Here is a 15,273-nt window from a genome sequence, read left to right on the forward strand (position 1 = left end):
TTTTGTTTTTGAGGATATATATGGATAGAGAAAATCAAAAGGTAATGGTGGTGGTGGGGGCGGTGGTGCTGATTCAAAGGGGGGAAGAGAGAGAGAGTGGGAACAGAGTCTGAGAGTCTGAGGTTGGCTTTTAGCGTGTTGGGCTTTGGTGGCTGTCAAAGATAGATATATATATATATATATATTGATGAGGAACAGCTCATCTTTTTCATATATGTCCCTCTTTTTTTTCTTGCTCTCTTTCTTTTTAGGGAGTGTTTTTTTTTTCTCCTCCTTTTGTTTGGTCGTGGTTTGTTTTTTAGGTTTTAGCCTCTCTCTCTCCTTCTCTTTCTCTCTCTTCCCCCTAGTGGGTGTGTGGGGTTCTCTACGGATTTAGTAGTGCTCGTGCAGTGAGTGAACATATTTTGTGTTCCTTTGTCGTTCCTCGCCAGTTCTCCAAAGCCACCATGAAACAACAACAATCTCCCAATTCCCAAAGGTGGCTTCTCTCTCTCTCTCTCTCTCTTTCTCTCTCTAATACTATTTATTTCTATGCATTTTGCTTCATATAATTGGTTTATTTTGATCTTCCTTGTATAATCTGAGGTGGGTGTTTTTTCTTTTCTTTTTATGTATATTTTTCATGGCAATTTGCTCAAGTACACACGAGATTTTTATGTTCCGTCTCATATATTCCCAGTTTGATTCTCGCAATCTGTCAGATTCCACTTAACTAAATGTATATTTATCGGTACTCGTTTATATATATATATATATATATGGTTCTCTTTGCATAATTTTTCCTCGCAGAACCGCACCAGAATTGGCTCCTTTTTTGACTCAGCTGATACCGAGAAATGCTGTCTTTCTGATGCAGGTGTTTTGGCTTGCACTTGAGACAAAACATGATTTCGTAAGCGAATGAGGCTTGTTTTTGCTGTTCTTCTTGTGGGTTTTGGTTTCCTAAGCTTTTTGTTAACCGGGTTTTGAACAAAAAAAGGTTTTTGGTTGGTGGGTTTTGATCCGTTGGATAAACAAAAGAAAGTGAATGTAAGTATGAACAAATAGAGAAGGATAAGAATGTGTCACTGTCAGTTTTGAGCAAGTGGGTGTTTCTTGAGAATTTATATTATTATTATTTACGTTTTTGGGGGGTTTTAGGACTGGTGGGCACTTGGCTCTCAGTGTCTCTCATAAGCTGACTTATCTCCCGGGCTACTTGGGTTTTTGTTATCATTTGGGGAAGCAACTTCTGATTTTGGTCTCTTCTCATTCAAGTGAAGAATTTATTAAAAATCTTAACACCATTTGCTCTCGTTCTCTCTCTCTCTCTCTTTATTTATCTATCTTCTCTCCTTGGTTTGTGGGAAAGATTCGGTCATACTAAGAGGAAAAAAAATAAAAAAAAAAACCCAGAGTTTTTAGGATCCATTTTTTCTTTTGTTCTCTCAACGTCCAGAAGTACTCAGCTGTTACAGACCTTTGAAATTTGTTTTATTGGGGTGAGTTTTGGTCTCAAAGTGGAGGTTTGTTAGAAGTTGATATTGAGATTTGTGGAGGAGAAAAGAGAAGTAGATCTTGACACGGCCAAAATGAAGTTCATGAAACTTGGATCTAAGCCTGATTCATTTCAGACTGATGGGGACAATAGTAGGTATGAGATCCTTCTCTGTGGAGCCCTTTATTTTTATTGGCTTTCTTTCTTTAGAATCTACTGAAAATTTTGTTTTTTTTGGTTTGTGATAATTGTGGGTGGTTTCCCCTTGTTGAGTTAATCCTTTAAAACAAATTAGAAATTGGGGATGTATTTCTTTATTTTCTGGTTTAATTAGATTGTCAAATCTTGGGGTCTTTCCAAAATTTATCCTTTAGCCTTTAGAGGTATTTGTAAAGAATTTCAAGTAACAAGTTCATTATTTCAGGTCCATTATGATCATTGGAGAAGGTCACATTCTTATTTTGACATAAGAATATATGCCCCTATTTCATTAACTCTTGATTATCTCATTACTTTTGCTAATAAACTGAAGAGAACTATGATTTATTTCCACATGGTAATGCAATGTTTAAGCATGCAACCATTCTCCAAAGTGCAAGGCACGCTTTTAAATGTTTTCACATAAATTGATTTATTTCATGAAGCTGACATGTCTATTCTTCACAAAATTGGTATTTTTGTCTGTAATGATTCAACAATCTTTCCTTCATAAATTCATTTGAAAATTGCGACCAAACTAGATGGTTTGATTTAGCATTCTGTTAATTAGGCTTAAAAGCTGATTACAAAGGACTTTAATATAATTAACTACCTCCCAAACTCGTTCTTCCAAATTTTCACAAGTGGTAGATAATATTTACTTGTACTGGCTAGTCTTGAGATAACCGGAATAACGTTTTTGGATCCAGGTATGTGGCAAGTGAATTGGCAACAGACATAGTTGTTAATGTTGGAAGCGTGAAGTTCTATTTGCACAAGGTATGAACTCTAGTTCCTCTAATGGCAGAAGAGCTATTTAAATGTTGTCTAATATTTCTATCATAATGGAGCAACAGGGTCAACAACAATGTATTTTTTTTACAAAAATTATTTTTTGTCACTTTTTTTTGTTCATCAAATTGTGGCTTAAGGAAGTTCACAACAATGTAATAGCATGAACCTGCCATCTTATCAAGGGAAATGGGATGATGAATCCCTTTTTTTACTGGGTTATTTTCTAAATTAGTGAATAGGAGATATCAACTGCCATGATCTTCATCTCTCAAATGTTCTTAAAAATGTGGGGATAAATACCAAATTTTCATGCTCCAAATCATTTGTACTTGTTTTGTCACTGCATCAATGTGTCTCTGCGTTTATAATATCGGTTATGGGGCTTTTAGACATTGTTGTCATCTAAATTTGATAGATTAGATTTAGCTATTCTGTTAGTGCCTATGCTTGTTAGCTAATTCTATCCTGTAATTTATGCAGTTTCCCCTGTTGTCCAAGAGTGCACGCTTGCAGAAACTGGTCTCGAATTCAAATGAAGAAAACACTGATGAAATTAACATTCATGATATTCCAGGTGGTCCTGCTGCTTTTGAGATATGTTCCAAGTTCTGTTATGGTATGACAGTTACCCTGAACGCCTACAATGTGGTTGCGGCCCGATGTGCAGCAGAGTACCTTGAGATGTATGAAACTGTTGAGAAAGGAAATCTTATCTACAAGATCGATGTGTTCCTCAACTCCAGCATTTTTAGGAGCTGGAAAGACTCCATTATTGTTCTTCAGACAACAAAGTCTCTTTTTCCATGGTCTGAGGAACTTAAGGTGGTCAGTCATTGCCTTGACTCTATTGCTTCCAAGGCTTCCATTGATACTTCCAAGGTGGAGTGGTCCTATACTTATAACAGAAAGAAACTCCCATCGGAAAATGGTACTGATCCTCTTTGGAATGGTGTTAGAAAATTACCGACGGTTCCAAAGGACTGGTGGGTAGAAGATCTTTCTGAGCTCCAACTTGATTTGTACAAGCGAGTGATAACAACTATTAAGGCAAAAGGCAGAATCTCTAGTGACATAATTGGAGAAGCCTTACATGCATATGCTCTCAGAAAGCTGCCGGGTTTTAGCAAGGGCATGATTCAGGGTGGTGATATGTCAAAGTATAGATCAGTGGTGGAGACTATTATACGGCTATTGCCTTCGGAGAAAGGCAGTGTTTCCTGTGGTTTCCTGCTTAAGTTATTGAAAGCATCAATGACATTAGAATGTGGGGAACTGGAAAGACATGAACTGATGAGAAGAATAAGCCAGCAGCTTGAAGAGGCCTCAGTGGCGGATCTTTTAATTCGAGCCCCAGCCGGGGAAACAACCATTTACGACTTTGATATGGTGCAACGCCTGGTTGAAGATTTCATGACGCATGAACAGAATGCTCGCGCTGATCCTCTCATGGAAGATGAATTTCAGGAGATTAAAAGTCCAAGGCTTGCATCAGACGCTTCCAAAGTTGCAGTAGCAAAACTAGTTGATGGTTACTTAGCTGAGATTGCGCGGGATCCTAATTTAGCTTTGTCAAAGTTTTTGAATCTAGCCGAAATGGTCTCCGGCTTCTCAAGACCATCTCATGATGGTATTTACCGTGCCATTGATATGTATCTTAAGGTTAGTTTAGAATGATTCTTGGGTCAAGTTCACTAATCACCCTAGCATTGATCGTTGAAACTTCACTGTGCGTTTTCCTTCATATTACTTGTTTCATTTATGGATGAAATCTATAATCTGACGCTTTCTTGCAGGAACACCCTGGGATCAGCAAGAGCGAAAGGAAGAGAATATGCAGATTGATGGACTGCAGGAAGTTGTCAGCAGAGGCCTGCATGCACGCCGTGCAAAACGAGCGTCTACCTTTGCGAGTTGCTGTGCAAGTCCTCTTCTTTGAGCAGGTTAGGGCCACAACCTCTGCTGGAAACAGCACACCGGACTTACCGGGATCCATCCGGGCCTTACTTCCTGGTGGATCTCACGGCAGCTCAAGGTCCACCACAACCAACACGGAAGACGACTGGGATTCTGTTCCCACAGCCGAGGATATCAAGGCTTTAAAAGGGAAGCTTGCTACTCTAAGGTTAGGAGGCGGTGATGTTGGTGTTGGCAGCAACAGAAGTGGCATTGATGGGGCCAAAAGCAACGCGGAGAGAGCTGCAGCCAATAAGAAAGGCTTGATCATGTCGAAAAGGCTCTTCTCTAAGCTCTGGTCGAGCAAAGAGAGGAGCGGCGAGAACAGCAGCTCCGAGACGTCGGAGAGCCCCGGTTCTACAAACGCCGAGGAAACAAAATCCACTCCCTCGGCCAGAAGTGGGAGGCATTCGGTGTCTTAGTGGCAGGCCAGGCCTTAGAAGGATGGAAGAGAATGTTGTGTTGTTGGATTGTAAAGTGGTCTCATCCGAATTGACAGTAGGAAGGTTAGAATCTGCTAACGAGTTATTTTTTTAAGCTGATTTTTCAGTGGGATTTTGGGCGGGAGAAGGTAAACAGAAGTGCCCCAGAAGCAGCATTTCCTATAAGAGCTGTTGGAGTTGGTCTTCACGTTATATTATCCACCCAAAAGATTTGGTCCTTTTCACTTTAAAGTGGGTTTCTAATGATAACCCAGTTTTGCTGTACCATAACCAAAAAAAAAAAAAAAAAAATGGCTAACTTGTTTTTGTGGTTGACATCTTCATATCTTATCAGGCCATCATCAGGTCATGAGCTGAGATTTTCTTTAACATCCAAAATGGTTGGTATTTAGGGGCTTTCCTTTTCCCTCATCAAATTTCAATAATGCAAGTTGTATCAGCTTTTAGGTAGCCTATCTGATTCAAAGTACCTATTGGGCTCAACTCAAACTAGCTTGACCCATTTCTAGTCGTTCTTACAAATGAGAGGCCATGAATCTACGCATAGGCATCTGCACAAAAATAGTTTTAATCTCACTCACAAAGTGGTGGGTTTCACTAAATTAAGTCTCGGGAGACCTACCTCATATGAGTAGTGGCGTTGTAACTCCATTGGATGAAAAGGAAAGTTGAGGGTTCACAGTGTGGTTCCGCATATTAAAACTAAGTAAAAAATCACCCACAGTAATTTTACATATTAGGTCAGTGACATAACTACATAACTATTACTCTCTATTTAAAAAATTGTTTACAGATACACACACAAATGAAATTGTTTAAAATAACTTGTGCTGATATAATTTGAGGGGAAAAAAAAAAAAAAAAAAACCTTACGAAGAGCTCTGTTGGAATGGTGTGTAGACGTTAGCTTTTTTTTTTTTTTTTTTTTTTAATGAATAATATATTCTAAAGTACGAATGGCATTACAAACAACAATTCATACACAGCCTCTATTATAAGAAACATGACACCACAAATAATCGGTTCTATCAGTAAATTCGAATGAAGTTCAACTAAAAATAAATGCACCGGACTCCACAAATGGAATTCATCTAAAGAAGTATATAAAAAATTGAGTATATAAAAAATTGAGCACACACATGGCTCTTTGACTTATCCTCCACAATTGATAGAAACAATCTGATCAACTGATGTCGAAAAACCCATAGCACAAAGACTAGATAAAAACTACAATATTATATATATATGCAGGCGAAAAAATAATAACTTAAACTAATTGGGGTAAGAACCACCATTATTACAAATGACAAACGAATAAATCCACAAGTTAGAACATCAAAATACTAAGGAGAGCAGACCTCTCAACACCAATGAAACAAAAAAGGTAGAAAAGACGAGTAGTTGGTAAACACATATAGGCGATAATCAATGTGTGTACTACAAGACGACTCAACTTCTCTTGCAGACTACAACCTCCACAGGATAGATCGAGATGGAGACCAACGCGTCTAAAAACATCTCAAGTCTAATGACGATTCCATCCCTATTTTAGATTTGATTAGGCAACCGTCTTCCTCCGCGGAAGATACAAACCCCGCCCTAAACTAAGCATCCGGTGACGAGTTTGTAAATAAACTTTGGTGGCCACCCTTTTTGTTTTTGCTCGGGCCCGGCTGCTCTCTTTTAGAAAGTAACGTTCGCTTTTGAATATGGAGTAAAAGTTTTAACTTTCTACAAAATTTGGTTATGTGTAAATTTGTATACTGTTGATTCTGCACTTGCAATTGTTCCAATGATGTAGTTTTCTTTTCCATAAACAGTTCTTATTTGGTATTTTCTGTTTGCCAGCAACACTTTACGGGGGACATTTCCCCCACTCACATTAAACACGTGGCATCATAGGGTGTCATCTTAACCGGTTTTTGCTGGTGTATACTTGTTTTTTTACCTACTCAGGGTTCCAAATACAAAAATATTGCACCGATTAACTGTTATGGAGGACATATTCGTAAATATCAGTAGAATAATATATTATTTCATTCCTTTTTGACAAATTCTTTGGAGGGTAGAATAGAAAAGTTTTATTATCAATCGTTAAAAATGTCTCGTTCATTTCGCAAATTCGAGTTTTCAATTCGAGTTGAGATGTGATATTTTATGAGAGCTTTTCACTGTAGCAGAAAAAGTTAAATGTGACATTTTTTGATAACTTTTTATTATAAAAATCTAAAACTGAAAACTCAAATCGATAAAATAAACGAGTCCTTAGTGTCTACTATCGTAACCGACTGCAAAGTAGAGTAATACTCTTGTGGTGAATTGCAACGGTTGGATGAGATTGTATTTTGAGAATAAGAAGTCGTTTTTAAGCATGGTAGTTAAACGAATGGTCGTTTATCGTATGCGAATACGATTGTCGTGAAGGTTTTATATTTATTTGGAGCAGCTGTCAGGCATTAACATTTGAATGTTGAAGTGATGTTGTTTCCTCAATATTGAAAACGTGGATGTGATGATTACGAAAATCATCATCGTAATGTTAATGATATGCAAATCAAAGAGAATTCTTTTTGGAGAAAGAAAGTTAACATCTTTAGATAGATTGAGCACGAAAAAATATTGAAGTTATTAAAGTCTGTATCAACGGCTCTTTATAATTTGACTAAAAAAAAAAAAGAAAAAAGCAAAATTACTCTCACAATTTTAGAATTATTTACCCTGAATTTAAATGTAGTTTTCAAAAAAGAAAAAAAAATATGAGAGAACTTATTTACTATTCAACACAAACTCGAAAGCCTTTAAAGATGGAATGCCTCTATCTCTGCCTTATAGTCTCTGGGGTCCCTCAACTGCAACTTTTTAATTCAGCCTCACTCAACTCATTTTTTATGAACCTTTTTTTTTCTTTATTCCTCATATTCTCTCTCATATATAAAAACTCATCCCCTTTCACGAATAATAACCACCGTTTGATCATTTAAAAGTCACGAGCAACTCTACACGTAATCTACGTGGATGGGCAAGCCGTTTGATCATTTTAAAAATTTAAGAGCAACTCCATGTATTCTATGTGGATGAGCAACATTTAGGGCCCGTTTAGTTTGCTAATTTGAGTTAAGATATGATTTTATATGAGAGTTTTTTACTGTAGTAAAAAAATTAAATGTGATTGTTTCTGAGAATTTTTTACTCTAAGAAAACTCGAATCGGTAAAATGAATGAGATCTTATTGTGGAACAAGTCCAAACATTTCTAAATTATAGGACTATAGCGACATGCTTTAATATTTTATCTATTTATATAGTCAAAATTTAAAAATTTAAAATATTTTAAAACCCCGTATATAAAGAAAATTCAAAATAAGCACGTGAGATATCTATTCATAGTCAAAGTTTAAAAACTTAAAATATTTTGAAACCCCCTATATAAAGAAATTCAAAATAAGCATGTGAGACTAAGGGACAAATTGGAAAAAAAAAATTAGAGTTTTTTTATATAGAGTAGTTGAAAGAGATTCTCATTTCTTTCTAATATGGGACTCTTACAATTTTTTTATTTTATTTTTAATGAAGTTTTGAAAATACGAAAAGGTATAATAAATGTATTTAGAACTCAAAAATAACACAATTGTGTGTACAACTTGGTGGAAAAGAGCACCTCTTTCCTATAAGTTGTTAAATCATATACATAAGTTGTTAAGGGTTTATGCCGCACCATGCAAAACAAGTAACGTTGAAACTCATCCCTTACCCTAAAACCAAAATCAATAATCAGCGTCAGTTTTCACGTGTGAATTCAATACGATTATTTTTCTATTTTTTAGAACAACTTTATTAACGATATCCCTATATTTTCACCTTGCGAAGTATTTTAGAAACATCGCATGATTGCTTTTATTTCATTACTTGTTCGAATGGGAATTTCGGGCCGGCCTGACTCGACACATTATTTTTAGTGGGTCGAGCCTAAAAGAAAGAGGGTCAGATGAACCCGAAATTTACAAGGTATTTTTAAGAAAAGATTTAAAAAAAAAAAAAGATGATTTTGAACTTGAAATCTAGGCCGGGTCCGGTCCGGGAGTTAGAGCCGGACCGGGCCGCCCAAACACTTAAATGGGTTGGGCCGGGCTGAGACCGGACCAACATTGTCAAGTCTCGAGCCGACCTAAACTTACAGTTCTAGATATACCTATATTCATAAATAACACCTTTTCTTACTCCCAGTAATATTAATTTATAGAGATTTTCCTGTTTATGTATAAATATATGTGTTGTACAGATGCAGTGTGGTTCTTTGTATTTTTGGAAAAATTGGGCTCTTTACACATATTGTACAATTTAAATAGTACACTTTAAATATAGTAAAATTTTTAAAATATTACAAGAATAGTAAGATTTTATATCATTAAAATAATTTTATCATTGGCAGTACAAAATGTTATACTATACTGATAATTATCATGTGATGTTTACTCATTTTGTAATATTCAAAAAAATTTGTAAATTTAAACGTACAAAATTATCTCAAACTAATATTAATTTGGGGAAAGGAGAGTAGGAGATAAATACCCTTTATATTTTTTAGTTAAATAATTATATTAGAGTATATGTATTAATAGTAAAGGGTAAAAATTTATATTTATGCACTCTAAAAGTGAGTTTAACAATTTTCTTGAAAATAGTTATATTTACACCCATAAATTTTATAAATACCCCTAGTAATAAAAAATCTGTCCTTTTATAGATACTATTTTCATAATACCTATTTTACCTTCATACACCCACTCTAATTTTATATTTATTTTATATTAATGTTATGTTTCCTTTTTAAAATTATTGTACCATCATTCTCTCTGTTTTTTTTAAGTTATTATTTATCATTCTTTTTCCCTTTATTGCATTAAAAAATACAGCTCTATATGCTTCTATAAAAATAAAAAACTAAAGTTTGATGAAGATCCAAAAAAACTAGAAGGAATAAGTGATGATAGAAGTGTAAGTTTGGGTTGTCTAGTATGAGATTCAGGGTCAAACCGGAGACTTTAAAAGAGAGAGGGTCGGTCCAACCCGACTCTAAGTTTAAAAAATTTAGAACCGGCTCGGTTTTGTTTGGAATTTTATAAGGTATTTTTAAAAAATCTTAAAAAGTAGGATAATTACACTGGGTCGGCTCAGTTCGACCTCAAACTCAGAAAATTTAAGACCGAATCAAATTTGTCCCGAACCAATAGTGACGAACCTCAAACTGACATGTATATAGCTCGGCCTAAACTTAGGTTACTAACTGTTGATTTTTAGTAGCTAGTATAATTTCTACTATCACATATCCGGGCTAGAGTGAATACCAGATCTTCACGTAAGACAATATCTTGAATTCCTGATGATGCCTATATATTCTGTCGGGATAAGACCCCTTTTTTTTTTAATTTTTTCTTGGATGGAACTTTTGGTATAAGACATTACCTTTTGTAAAATCCGACTCCGAATTGACCTTGACCTCATTTTTAATGGACGCCATAGAGTCTCTGTCCAAAGTTAATTACCTCACCGCCAATAAGTTTTCAGTTTAACCATGTTTCAAACTTAAAACAAATCCAAAAAAAAATCACATCATTAGAGAAAAGGAAGACATTATGTATAAAGTCAATGTGGGTTTCTTTGTGAAGTTTTCTGATTTTATCCTAAAAATTTTCAATGGGATTCGAAAGACAAAAAAAAAAAAAAAAAAAAAAAAAAAAAAAAAAAAAGAGTAAATAAATACAAAGAGAGCAATCCTTTTAAACAAAGTGGAGCACCTCAAAAAGAAGATGCTTTAATATCTAACACATCAAGCTGTTACTTTGGATTTTTTTATTTATAGTCGACACTCACATCAAGCACACACCTACCATCACTTCCTTCAATTAATTCCAATATTTCTATGACGCCAAAAAAAAATAAAATAAAATAAAAATCTGCAGTAGGATTTAAAAGAATACTCCAATGGTAGAATTACAATTATAAACTTTCAATTTGCAACAAATTTTCTTAAATTATTATATTTATTTTGATATGTTATAAATTTTATTATGATCAGATAATTTCAATTTATACTCTACTGATATAATATATATATATATATACATATACATATATCTTTGAAATGGATAATATATTTCAAAGCATGAAAATGCATTACAAACACCATACCGACATGTAATCAATTTCATCACTAAACTCGAATAAAATTCAAAGACTTCACCAATTCGAGATTAGAATTTGAGTTTTGCTACAGTAAAAAGTTCTCAGAAACAGTCACATCTAACTTTTTTACTACAGTAAAAAACTCTCACATAAAATCACATCTCAACTCGAATTACAAACTCGAATCAGCGAAGTGAACAGGAAGTTTCATCACTAAACTCAATAAAATTCAAGAAAATAACCGGTTTCGTAGAATATTTTTATAAAATTATAAATAAGAAAAAAGGCTTTAGCCGTTTGGTCAATTCATTTTCAGTCCAAAAGGAGGCGTTTTTTAGCACTAATAAATGGCTTTAGCCGTTTGGTCATTGACCGCCAAAGAAGAAGACCAAACAAAGATAAGGAAAACAACCCACCGACCAAACCAAATTTGACCACTCCATTTACATATCCATCGTGCAAGTTTCTTGCACTACCGCCTCATGACTTCATAAAAATAATAATTAAAAAAAAAAAACTAAACGATCAAAGTACTTTTTGAAAGTCACACCAAAAAAATGGAATGAACAAAAAAGTAAATTTCACCCTTTTCATTGTGTTAGTCTTTGCCTTTTTTATAGGCAAGCTTTTTCTTTTGGGAACATCTTTTTTTTAGGCTGCGTTGAAGGTGGACTTAGGAGAGTGAATTTCCACACTTAGAGATAAAAATTTAATTAGTTTAGCATGGATCAAAAAATTCGCGGGTCAAAAGTCGCCTAACAATGTCAACTTTTCACCTACTTTGCCTAATACAAATTTTTCATGTTTTAATCTTAGAATAATCAGTCTTGTTTAACAAGTAGTTAATATTATTTGTTTATGGTGCTTCTTTGTCATTGCCCAAATGGATAATGGAGGATAACAGAAAGGATTATATTATCCAATAAAATGCAATGATCATGATCATCTCCTTTTGTCGAGCTTAAGGGAAACCTTTTCTCAGGATTTCCGGATGAACAAACTTTTTGGAAGTCCAAATTCATTGAATTATATATTGTCAACATCATGTAAAGACTTTCGTTTAGGGGGAGTTAGTCAATTTGGCAATTACTCTTTCTTCTTTTCAATTTGTCGTGCTTAGAACAGTTTCAAACAATTAGGAACAATATGAAAAGAGATAATTGTACATAATTAATTAAACCAGTTTTGATGCTCAATATATCTGCTAATTACTACATGAAAATGCCCACTAGCTATAGTCTATATGTATCAGATTGATGTTACATTAAAAAAAGTTCAGCTTATAGTGTGATTAGAATAATCAAGTTAATTTGAGAATAGATCTTGTTTTATGCAAAGAAATTTGAAGAAAAATAGGTTACACATGATTCTGTCACGTGAAATAAATTTTTGCTAAATAGTGTTTTTTTTTTTTTTTTTTGGTTTTAGATATAGTGGAAATTGTAATCAATCAAATAGGAGCAATATATTTTAAAACAACATGAAATTTTCGCCTAGAATATTGTTATAGTACAACAAATCACCTATAGAAATTAAGCCCAATCACAAAAAAAAAAAAAAAAAAAAAAAGAAAGAAGAAACCCTTTCTGTGACCATTATAGTGTTTTTTGACAGGAACTAGAATAAGACCCAAAAAAAAAAAGGAGTTATACCCTTTCTGTCTTGGCTGGCATTTATGATGAGCCCTTTTTTAAAAACTATTTTCTCTTTTCCTAAGAGAATACATGATTGCCGTTAATTAGTTCACAGATTTAGAGTTATAATTCAGAATCATTCTTGATTTATGTGTATTTTTATGAAAAAAAATATTATAATAAATCACGAACTATGATTCGAATTATGACATGAATCCTCATACTAAACACGCGCAACAACCCCCACAGAACCACACAAATCACACCAAATGGCAATGTGAGCAGCAAAATGTACAGTACAGATAACGCTGCTGTTGGCTTTTTTATAATTAGCCATTCACATTAATTTGTAGTTTCAACTATTCCCACCTTCCCCCACTACTCTCATGATTCATATGATCTTTTATTTAGTGTACAAACCCCGTGAAAGGCCCATACAAGCCAAAATCTCTTCTAAACTTTGCCGATCTGGAAGGCGTTTATTGCATGCATGACCTTTGGTAGGAAAGAAAAGTAGAAGGAATGAAGAAGGTGGAGGGATTTTGAGAGGAAAAATGAAAATGTAAGTTGTTTGGTACGAGAGAAAAAGGGAAAGGAAGAGAAAATAGAGTGGAAAATAATACATGTGGGCCCCACTATTTTTTTCTTTCCACAAGTGGGCAGAAAATGAGATGAAAAATAGGGACAACTCATTAAAGTGAGCAAAGTTACTAAACTACAATTTTCTTCATCAACATCCAAGCAAAAAATTTAAGGTTATAAAAGTAATTTACGAGTAAAATTTTTTTTTTCCTCCCAATTTAACTTTCAATACCAAACAAGTGAAGTTAAACTCATTTTCTTTCCATCTTCTCATACCAAATAATATAAAAGAAAATCAATTTCCTTTCCATCACTTCTATATTTCCTTTCTATCCTATTTTCTTTCTTTCTTATCAAACATAGCATTAGACTCATGACCTCATATTATCAAGGAGCTTTCTACTATAAAATTTTAAGCAGCATCATAAGTCTGGCGACTGTATGGTACGACATATGTAATATTTTTTTTTTGTATGGACTCGTAGTTTTTTGGTGTAATATGATAATAGTGAAATAATTTTAGTGGAACATGACGGTAGAGAATAGATTTTTATTTAGTGTTATACTTAAACAAAGTGAGCGGTTACATTATACAAATAATGTTGCGTTGTGTAACAAAAAAAAAATTATATCTACACCGAACTTAGAGACATTTCCTATAATTTTATTATTGAAATCATTAATCGTGCACATTAAATGTGATTAAAGTCAAATCGAAATATAAAAATATACAAAATTGACAGAGCGTGCATAATAAAAACACGTTGTTTCAATATAATATACTATTGGTAGGATATTTTTTGTGCTTATTCATTTATACCCTTTTATTGGGTATTTTGTACTCTTGATTTCATACTAGGATAAGTCTCTAGTACTATATATTGGCTAGAGAAAATAGAGGGGGGAGGGAGAGAATTTAGAGGGTCCGCCAAAGTCAAGTAGAAAGCGAAAGACGTGCTTATAAAGAGCTAAAGACGAGGATCAAAATACCTCAATTCCCCACTCGTATCTTCCTCTCTCAACTTTTTATTTTTTTTTATTTTTTTTATTTTTTTCGTTATCTTGATATCGTCCACTGCCAAAATAAGATGCAAAAGGACTCGCATTACATACATACACAGCAGCAAAAGGCCAAATCCTCGGTCTTATTCCATCGCCCCAAAAGAGGAGTTCCAAAAACCCACCAAATGTTCATCCAAAATAAAAGTAGCCCATTATTATGTTATATCATGTCATGATATGAAATTAGATATAGATATATAATGTAAGTTATTTGGTATGAGAGAAAAGGGAAAGGAAGAGAAAATAGAGTGGAAAATAATACATGTGGGCCCCACTATTTTTTTCTTTCCACAAGTGGGCAGAAAATGAGATGAAAAATAGGGACAACTCATTAAAGTGAGCAAAGTTACTAAACTACAATTTTCTTCATCAACATCCAAGCAAAAAATTTAAGGTTATAAAAGTAATTTACGAGTAAAATTTTTTTTTTCCTCCCAATTTAACTTTCAATACCAAACAAGTGAAGTTAAACTCATTTTCTTTCCATCTTCTCATACCAAACAATATAAAAGAAAATCAATTTGCTTTCCATCATTATTATTTTTCATCACTTCTATATTTTCTTTCTATCCTATTTTCTTTCTTTCCTATCAAACATAGCATTAGACTCATGACCTCATATTATCAAGGAGCTTTCTACTATAAAATTTTAAGCAGCATCATAAGTCTGGCGACTGTATGGTACGACATATGTAATATTTTTTTTTTGTATGGACTCGTAGTTTTTTGGTGTAATATGATAATAGTGAAATAATTTTAGTGGAACATGACGGTAGAGAATAGATTTTTATTTAGTGTTATACTTAAACAAAGTGAGCGGTTACATTATACAAATAATGTTGCGTTGTGTAACAAAAAAAAAATTATATCTACACCGAACTTAGAGACATTTCCTATAATTTTATTATTGAAATCATTAATCGTGCACATTAAATGTGATTAAAGTC

General features: G+C 33.8%; 1 protein-coding gene across 1 annotated transcript; it reads left to right on the top strand.

Annotated features, from left to right (window-relative positions):
- The first annotated feature begins 291 nt into the window (after positions 1 to 291).
- LOC21389358 (BTB/POZ domain-containing protein NPY4) lies at positions 292 to 5,503 on the top strand. The gene is made up of 5 exons (XM_010088646.2): positions 292 to 478; positions 857 to 1,633; positions 2,386 to 2,455; positions 2,951 to 4,129; positions 4,264 to 5,503. The coding sequence occupies exons 2-5, from the start codon at positions 1,572 to 1,574 to the stop codon at positions 4,843 to 4,845; spliced, it is 1,893 nt and encodes a 630-aa protein (XP_010086948.1). The 5' UTR covers positions 292 to 478; positions 857 to 1,571; the 3' UTR covers positions 4,846 to 5,503.
- The last annotated feature ends 9,770 nt before the right edge of the window (positions 5,504 to 15,273 follow it).

The sequence above is a fragment of the Morus notabilis genome, unplaced genomic scaffold, assembly GCF_000414095.1.
Source record: "Morus notabilis unplaced genomic scaffold, ASM41409v2 Scaffold833, whole genome shotgun sequence".
NCBI classification, from domain to species: Eukaryota; Viridiplantae; Streptophyta; class Magnoliopsida; order Rosales; family Moraceae; genus Morus; species Morus notabilis.

Bases quoted from the DNA above. Each gene is read 5' to 3' on its own strand.
- LOC21389358 (XM_010088646.2), top strand. From the start codon at position 1,572: ATGAAGTTCATGAAACTTGGATCTAAGCCTGATTCATTTCAGACTGAT. The intron at 1,634-2,385 runs GTATGAGATCCT...TTTTGGATCCAG, and splicing joins ACTGATGGGGACAATAGTAG to GTATGTGGCAAGTGAATTGG. The intron at 2,456-2,950 runs GTATGAACTCTA...TAATTTATGCAG, and splicing joins TGAAGTTCTATTTGCACAAG to TTTCCCCTGTTGTCCAAGAG.